Genomic DNA, 9,248 nt, shown 5'->3' with positions numbered 1-9,248 from the left:
CCAGAGGCTGCTGAAAGCTTCAAGCAATAGTTTGGGGAGGCTAAGTATTTTGGGCTTCACACATATCACTGGAATAAGAAGTCAGGCTCTAAGGAAGCAAAGTGAACATCTCTGCCACGGGCTCATTAAGTCTCCAAACTCAAGTGGAAGGAAAATGATGAGGTAATTATCTTCATAATCAATCTCCACACCCATGTTTACTGTCTTTCCTTTTTCCTAAATGATGACCTTTCTTTTCTGCCTGAAGATAATGCCTCCACTTGTGTATTTCCCCATCCCGTCTCCTCCAACCTCCTCAGAAACCCCCTTTACTTCATCATTCATCCTCTTGCATGTAGTTCATATTTCCTTCTCTCTGGACCTAGACTCTTTGCGTAGAATCTTGGTCAAGTTTCTTCTTCATTAAGAGCCAAAACGCAAGAATAAAAATACCCTCTGTCCTCTCTTCTACCCTTAGCCTTTTGGTGCTCTCTCTGCCTCCTTTACTTCATCAATCATCTTCTTGAAATTATAACCCAGTTGTTCCCTTTATCCCCTCAACACCAACCTCACTTCAGTTGAGATTCTTGCTCCAGCTCTCCAATATTCATGGCACCTTCTTTATTAACAATTCCGATGACTCCACTTCTCCCTTGGACTCTGTGACATCACTCTCTGTTTCTCCCACTTCTATGACACAATTTTGGAAAATTTTTCTGGTCTTTTTTTCTCCAAAAAAATATGAGTTTCCCTGCCTTTCCCTGTCCTTAGTCCCCTACTCATTTCGTCCAAACACTCCAAAATCAATGGCTGACGTGGTCCTCAAGTTACCGGACCTTTTTGACCGTTATTCCTCTGCATGGAATATTCTCTCTCTTCTTCTCCTAAGAAGGTTCTACTTTTGCTAAATACCCACCGTGGCTCTGAAACAGTTTATTTCATTCTGCCCTCCAAACCCCTTTTTCCTAAAGCAAGTTTGTTTTTTGTTACATCTCCATCATGGAAATCTACCTCAATTTCTTTCATTTGTTGTTCAGTTCAGATGATGGCAATCTCCATATGGCTCCTATTATCCAGTTACCTGACAAAAACTCCTGGCTCATAATATAATTAGTATCTTGTAAACTCAAATTTATATCAACATGCATAAGATTAACTTTTTATCTCCAAGAGAAAAAAAAATATAATTGAAATACAAGTACAATGTGCTGCTGTAGTAATCATCATTATCAGATTTCTTATCTGTAAATTCAGCGAGACAAATCAAAGACCTACTCTCAAATACCTTACAAGATAGTTTGGAAAATTAGAAATAATAATGGATCTGAAAGTTATTTGAAAAGTATTATGCTCCAGACATGTAATTACTAAAAGGGAGGTAAGTCTTCCTTCATAGACTTATGTAGTATACATTAAGATCCTTGTTCAGGGCACTGAAAGGAGATGAAAAGTGAATAAAAAATATAAGAACATGTTACAATGGAAGGAGTAAAAACTGGAAAATGAGACTTGGGTGTCAGTTCTTGCTGTTACTGGCTGGATATGAGATTCCAAGAAAGACACTTTACCTCTCTGAGTCTTCTTTTTCAGTTATAAAACTTAAGCGTTTATCAAATGAAACTTTAAAAGTCCTTTCCGTCTTTAATATCCCATGACTTCACAATCAGTGGAAGTGGGAAAGACCTCACATTTATCATGTAGTCTTTCATTATTACTTTTTTTGTGCAACTATCTCTCAATTTTCTTGTCCTCCTTTTCTTCCACTGTTTTAACTTGGCATATCCCAAATTTGATTTGAAATCAAGTATATCTGCTTGCTCTACCCTGTTAGCTAAACACTGCCAAAGAAGATCACTCAAGAAAGCAATCTGGTTTCACCTTCTTAAATTCATGATTTCCATGATCAAATTGCCTCTCAGTATTACCTGGAAATCATAGTATTTGTTCTAAGTAGTAAAGCCTTCTCACTTCCAGATATGAATACTTTAGTTTTCTCTCTGCCTTCAAACCCCCAACATGCCCCCCCCACCACTCACTCTTATATCATGACCTCTTTTCATACTTCATTGAGAAAACAGAAGCCATAGAAGCAAACTCAGTCATCTTTCTAAGATTAAATGCGGCAACTTAACTACAACAGCATCTGTTTTCTCTGGCTTTCCTCCTGTTAAAATGATGAAGTGTTTCTGCTTTTACCAAAGGTGAATGCCTTGACTTGAGTTCTGTATCCCGTCCTCTCTCACTGTCTAGAAGATTTTGCTCTAAAAATTTATTTCTTATTTTCATTTGCATCATCAATATCCCCTCTGTGCTGGATCATTTTCATCAGCATACAAAAGGTAGGGTTAATGCTCATCTCTCTATAGTTATCACCCAATTTCTCTGCTCCCCTTCAGTCTCCATCACTCATCACTCTACTAAATCCATTATTCTTGTAACTAAATGTAAGAGACTATTTTTTGTCTTCATCTTAATTTCACAACAGCTTTTATTAACACAGTCAACAATTCTCTTGAAGCATGGATTCTGTTATTTGATTTCCTCCTGGTTTTCATCCTATCTCACTGACTCCTCCTTTTTAATCTCCTTTCCTGCCTTCTCCTATTCTGTTAGACCTAAGGGAGAGAGACTCTTAAAGCTTAGTGCAGCACATTCTGCTTTATCTATAATATCTCCATTCCCATAGATTTCAATGTTATCTATATTCAGATACCTCTGAAATTTATACCCCAGTCCAGCCCTGTCTTCCGGGCTATAATCTATAGTTGTTTGTTTCTTATCTTTACCCAGAATTTTCATGGACACCTGAAACTTAATACAAATTGAATTTGTATTTCCCCTAAATTTTCTTTTTATGTAATCTCCCCATCCAAGTAAATGGCAACACTTACTCAAACCAGAAACCCATGAGTCATCTCTGATAGTCAGTTTTCATTACTCTTCATATCTGATATGTCAGTAAGTCCTGACTTTTCTACCTCCCAAATATATCTTGAACCTCTCTTTTTTCTATCTCTTCTGCAACAACATTATTCAGGTTTACTATTACCCCTTATCTGGTCCACTGAAGTAGTCTTTTAATTGTCTTACTCTGTCCATGAAGTTCTCCCTGTAATTCATTTATCAGACAGCAGGAAACATGATTTTCTGTTGTAAATTTCATCACTACTACTTAACACTCTCCAGGGGATTCCTACAGTCTTTAAAAAAATCTAAATTCTTTAGCATGATCTCCAAAAACCTGAATGATCTGGCCCTTCCTATTTTTTCTGTCTTCTCTCATTCTCTCTCTCTCTCTCTCTCTCTCTCTCTCTCTCTCTCTCTCTCTCTCTCCCTCTCCTCTGTCTCTCCACAATATCCTGGTCGTTTTTAGTTTATATTAGTTTTTCTAACACTCAATGTTTCCATGCTCATGGCTTATACCCTCTGCCTAGAATGTTCTCCCTCACTCCCATTTCTAACTCTTGCATTATTATCTCCTTCCCATTTTTTTAGGCCTCAAATTTTTAGGCTTTTCTTGGCCACTCTGACCAAAATACCCCTCTCCCAAACACACACACACACACGCACGCACGCACACACACACACGCACACACAGAGCATATTTTCTATTTTGGGTCCTTGTTTGTTTACATTCATAGTAAACAATTCACAATTTTTTGTGGGTCTCTTTCCTTGTTTTTAGTCTTTCTTCCTTCTCTCCCAGTGAAATACTAACTCCATGAAATGTAGAGGATATTCCTGATGTATTAAAAAGAAGTATTGATTTTTTAACTATTTTATTCTAAGCATCTATCTAAGAGTTGGCACACAGTAAGCATTTAGCAAATATTTGTTGAATGTAGGAATGAATGTATTAAGTACCTAATATGTACCAGTAATTGTGCAAAATGTGTTATATCGAATTAATACATTATTCTATAGATGAGGATACCAACTTTCAGAGAAGTGATGTGACTTTCTCCAGGACACACAGCCAGTAAGTGGCAAAGCTGGGATTTGAATTTAATCACGTCTTTTTCTATCTCCTCACCATCAGTAGTTCACCCTTGCTGTATTGTGCCTCCTATGCTAATGTTTAACGAACTTACTATCAAACAAGTTTAAGGAGTAGACATCCTTTGTTATGATGAAATAAAACACTATAATTTTACCACAAATAAAAATATAATTCAATTGGCATAGAATTTCTAAAACAAGAAACAGATTTAATCATTGCTCTTATGAAATTTACATACAGCTAATTAGGAATATTCATTGTTGATGGTAACACCAGCACAGCAATAGGAACAGCCAGTTAAGATCCGAAAGGATCGAGCATTTTCCAAAATAAGTATTGGAAAAAATGTACATATTTATGTGTCATAGTTACAGTTTTAAGAGTCTATACATTCTAAATACGATGGGATAATTGAAGTCATGGATTAACTTTCCAAATGGCTCCTGGAGGACTGGGGTCAAATTTATTAATAAGTGCAAGAATCCTGAACTTCCAGAAAGAAGCCAATTGTGCTTGATATGTATGACACTTCTAAGCAGTTTGATTTTTTTCTAAAAAAAAAAAAAAAAGTATCAGATCAATGGTTATTCTTCAAATATTTATTGTTTTAGATTCAAATCATGGCTGGAACTGAAGAAGAAAATATGATTCAAATTTCAGAAATTATCCTTTTGGGTTTTGGGGATCTCCATGGCCTTCAGTTTCTTCTTTTTGGGATATTTCTGGCCATGTATGTGGTGACTTTAATGGGCGACATTGGGATCCTAACTGTGGTGTCAGCTAATCATTTCCTTCATACGCCCATGTTTTTCTTTCTTGGTCACTTCTTCCTAGAGATTGGCTGCACCAGTACCATTGAGCCCACGAGGCTGAGGACATTGCCATCAGCTCATATGCCTTTTTCCTTTCCAGCCTGTGCTCCCCAGTTTTACTTTTTGCTGCATTGGTGGCTACAGAATGCTTCTTCCTGGCTGTAATGTCTTATGATCGCTATATAGCCATCTGTAACCCAATGCAATACTTCAGCATCATGGACCACTGGAGTTGCTTACAGCTAGCTGGTGCCTCACGGGCGGCTGGATTTCTGGCATTCACTTTCCTCATGGTCCTCATTTTTCGCTTAACATTCTGTTCCACCAATGTGATCCATCACTTCTGTGTTTTGAAGCCCATCATGAAACTGGCTTGCACTGACACTAAAGTAGCTGAGATGACCACTTTTATGGGCACCTCTTTATTTGCCCTTGGCCCCTTCCTGCTGACCCAGGCTTCTTATGTTCACATCATCACTGCCGTTCTGAGGATTTCTTCTTCCACAGGAAAGCAGAGGGCTTTCTCCACCTGTTCCTCCCATCTGACTGTGCTTAGTCTCTATAGGACACTGGGCATTGTTTATGGCTTCCCATCAGGACCACAGTATGAAGACTTATTGAAGTTACTTTCTCTTCTGTATGCAGTGCTTACCCCTGCCCTCAACCGTATCATTTACACCTTAAGGAACAAGGATGGGAAGGTAGTTCTGAGAAAATTGGTGCAATCAGGAACATAAAACTGGTCCAAAAAAAGTTTGAAATTTTTAGTGGCTTTTGGCACCTTCTGAAAAACCTCAAAAAAGTGGAAATCTTTCTATAGTGTCAAGAATCGTTACTGTGAAATTGATGAGTTTTCATTTGTTCCATCAACTTTCTCCACATTAGTGAATAAGAAGTGTGTTAAATGTTCATTTGTCGAACATTTCATAGGTGCCAGACACTATGCTAAGTCCTTTGCATGGATTGTCATGTTAAATCCTCACAGCAACACTCTGAGGTACCTATTGTTATCCCCATTTTACAGATGTTATAACTGAGATGAAAAGATTAACTCACTTGCTAAAGACCATCCAGCTAGAAAGTAGTGAAACCAGAATTTGAATTTGATTCCAAGGTTTCCCTAACATCAAACCCATGATCTTTCCACTAAATGAGGGGAACCCACAATCTTGGAGTGCCCAAATGGCTTTCTTGGATCATGGAAGACATTACTGCAGATAACTTTCAATAGGGGAACATGGGTTAATGTGAGGTGAGAAGAAGGGAAAAAAAGTAATGCAATAAAATAATGCAATTTAAATCCCAGTCTCTCTCTCTTCTTCACCTGAAGTCTTGATGAAAATTTCTTGAGATAAAAAATGTCCTGAGATTAAGATTAGTTTTTTAAGATTATTTGTAAGAACAAAAGATTAAAAGCAACCTAACTAGTTCAATAAATTAAAGCACATTCACACAATGGAATATTATACATCCATAAACAAACAAAAAAGAACAAATCAGCTCTTCATGTGCTGACATGGAAAGATCTCCATAATCTATTGTAAGTGCAAAAAACAAGATTAGTGCAATGTGCACAGTGTGGCTCCAGTTGTGCAAAAACAGCAAAAGAAAAATATTTAAAACTTAATTACAGATTCGTAGACTGTTCTAGAAAGATATATATGAATTTGGTGATATTGGGTGCCTTTTGGTAGAGAAACTAGAGGGGATGTGTACCTTTTGAGGTGGGAATTATGTAAATAAACTACCTGTTGAAAAGTAATCAAAGTTTAACAAATTATTGCAAATGTACAAAAAGCAAAAATGTTCAACAAACCATATTTATCTATCAGTGTGGAAGCACTTCTAGACCCTTGGGAAGCTTCTTTTCTTTTACAAGCAAGTTATCAGCTCTGAGGGCAAGGATCTTGTCACTTACTGCTTCTATTACTTCCCTCATAGTGCCCTAAATGCCAAAAAAAGTGTATAGCATAGATGTTTGACTTAACACTTCTGCTATCATCCAACACAGCATAGCTCAACATCCACTGAGCATAACAATTTCCAACAACTTGGTGTGTTTCCATTTCTAGAGTGAAAAACCCAAGGGGGAAAAGTGCGAGCTGTGTCTCTGATGCTTTTCCGTCCATAGCAATCATAAAGGCTAGCGAGGGGCTAGCATGAACTAAGAATGGCTTTCTGGGGTCTTCCTTACATTATCACCATAGTGAGCTTCCTATCAGGAAAACATGACTGCATTCCTCTGGTGTTTAATCAACCTCTGCCACAATGATCCACAATTAGGAACAGAATAAGGGTCTTGTATTCTTTGTGACTCCGTGACTTTACACATGCTGTTTCTACTTTTACCTCTGCCTCATTTTCTCGTGTTAACTCCTTTTCACCCTTCAAATATCAAATGTCAAATATCAAAGTATCACACACTCAGTGAAGCACTCCCTGATCCTTCAACATCCCTCTAAAGTTAGGGCCTATTTTTTCCTATGCTATTAAAGCACTTTGTACATATTTATATTTTATGCCAATTACATTGTACAGTAAATTTTTGAATTTATGTCTGCCTCTTCACCTAATAATGAATTCATGCTGACGTTTATCCTACATGTAGATTAGCTGTTCACCTGCCTGAAGCAGAGGCTGAACTACGTAATGTCTTAAGGATAGTTCCAGTTCTAGAAGTTTGATATTTGTCTTGGAGCAAATTTTAAAGCAGAATTTTTGGTGATGGGTGGAGAGTCTTGAGAATTTCCTCTTAGTGTCAGGAAGCAACATTATCTTGAACCCTTGGAAAGGGGACCTAAATCATTCATCCATTCACTCACTTGAAATATTGTTAAATATAAATGTAACATATAAGTATGTTAAATATCAATTCAAGCAAAAACACTTACTGGTTAGTACTCTTCTGGGCACAAAAAGAATAAGAATCATGTGACTTTAACTTCAAAACTCTCCTGTCTAACCACTGGAACACCAACATGGTCTCAGATACAGAGCCTGCACCCAATACATGTTTGTTCAACTAAGCCAAACAAAGGTATTATCAAGTGGTCTGGGAAAACAACTGGCCTCTGTTGAGGAGATCATCAATTTCTAATACTCATATTTCAAACTCTGGAGTTATAGGTCTTGGAAATATGTGGATTGTATGAAGTATTGGGGGAAAAAAAAGAAGTGTCATGAAGAAGAAGAGGGAGGGCTATCTCCACCTAGAAAATTTAAGAGTCATTGCTTCCTTCACAACACCAGCTGCCATCTGCCAATGAGAAGGCAACACATCTGTGGAGAGCAACAACTAGAACTAATTGGGTTTCTCCTGTTTAATACCTGAGACAGGGCCCCATTGAGATCAGGTAAGAAGATCTATTAAAGGCAAGCTGTTCTCTGCATATCACTTAATTCAAAGTACTTAATGAGGCTGATTACATACCATGCTCTCCAAGGATACTGTAGATCAAAGTGGTGGTTTGTGTAAGTTTAAAGACTTGATTCTTAAACCAGAATGCAAATAAAAACTCATTTGAGAAAAACCTAAATTAGAGTATAAAAGCAATGCCTTGAGAAGGGGTAGATATTTTTGTACAAGCCACAGTTTAGTTTGGCCTAGATGAAGCCAAGCATCAGGATACAGGTGAAAAATTCAGGAAAATATTCACCTTTAGGGGCACTGCATATGCCAAATTTCTAGGTACCTGACTGTATATTTAACCATCTGGAAGAGTAAAATATTCAGTAGTACTTAAAAATGTGGGTTCACCACTCAGACAGAGTGCTTTGTGAGTCTTCGCTCTGTGACCTTAGGCAAATAACTTAGCCTCCTGAGTTTCAAATTTCTTTTTTTTTTTTTTTTCTTTTCTTTTTTCTTTTTTCTTTTTTTTTTTTTTATTATACTTTAAGTTCTAGGGTACATGTGCATGACGTTTATATCATGTATAACTCCCCAATGCAATCCCTCCCTCCTCCCCCTCCCATGATAGGCCCCAGTGTGTGATGTTCCCCTTCCCGAGTCCAAGTGATCTCATTGTTCAGTTCCCACCTATGAGTGAGAACATGCGGTGTTTGGTTTTCTCTTCTTGTGATAGTTTGCTAAGAATGATGGTTTCCAGCTGCATCCATGTCCCTACAAAGGATGCAAACTCATCCTTTTTGATGGCTGCATAGTATTCCATGGTGTATATGTGCCACATTTCTTAATCCAGTCTGTCACAGATGGACATTGGGTTGATTCCAAGTCTTTGCTATGTGAATAGTGCCGCAATAAACATACGTGTGCATGTGTCTTTGTAGTAGAGTAATTTATAATCCTTTGGGTATATACCCAGTAGTGGGATGGCTGGGTCATATGGTACATCTAGTTCTAGATCCTTGAGGAATCGCCATACTGTTTTCCATAATGGTTGAACTAGTTTACAATCCCACCAACAGTGTAAAAGTGTTCCTATTTCTCCACATCCTCT

At 37.6% G+C, this 9,248-nt stretch overlaps 1 protein-coding gene across 1 annotated transcript; it reads left to right on the top strand.

The window, feature by feature from the left end:
* Positions 1-4,623: 4,623 nt before the first annotated feature.
* LOC117078449 (olfactory receptor 10A4-like) lies at positions 4,624-5,528 on the top strand. The gene is given in 2 exon segments (XM_033201998.1): positions 4,624-4,909; positions 4,912-5,528. Coding segments are annotated over 2 exon segments (903 nt in total).
* The last annotated feature ends 3,720 nt before the right edge of the window (positions 5,529-9,248 follow it).

Source organism: Trachypithecus francoisi, unplaced genomic scaffold, assembly GCF_009764315.1.
Source record: "Trachypithecus francoisi isolate TF-2019V2 unplaced genomic scaffold, Tfra_2.0 Lachesis_group6, whole genome shotgun sequence".
NCBI lineage: Eukaryota > Metazoa > Chordata > Mammalia > Primates > Cercopithecidae > Trachypithecus > Trachypithecus francoisi.
The sequence above is the reverse complement of the archived record's forward strand: the minus strand, read 5'-3'. Positions and strand labels throughout refer to the sequence as shown.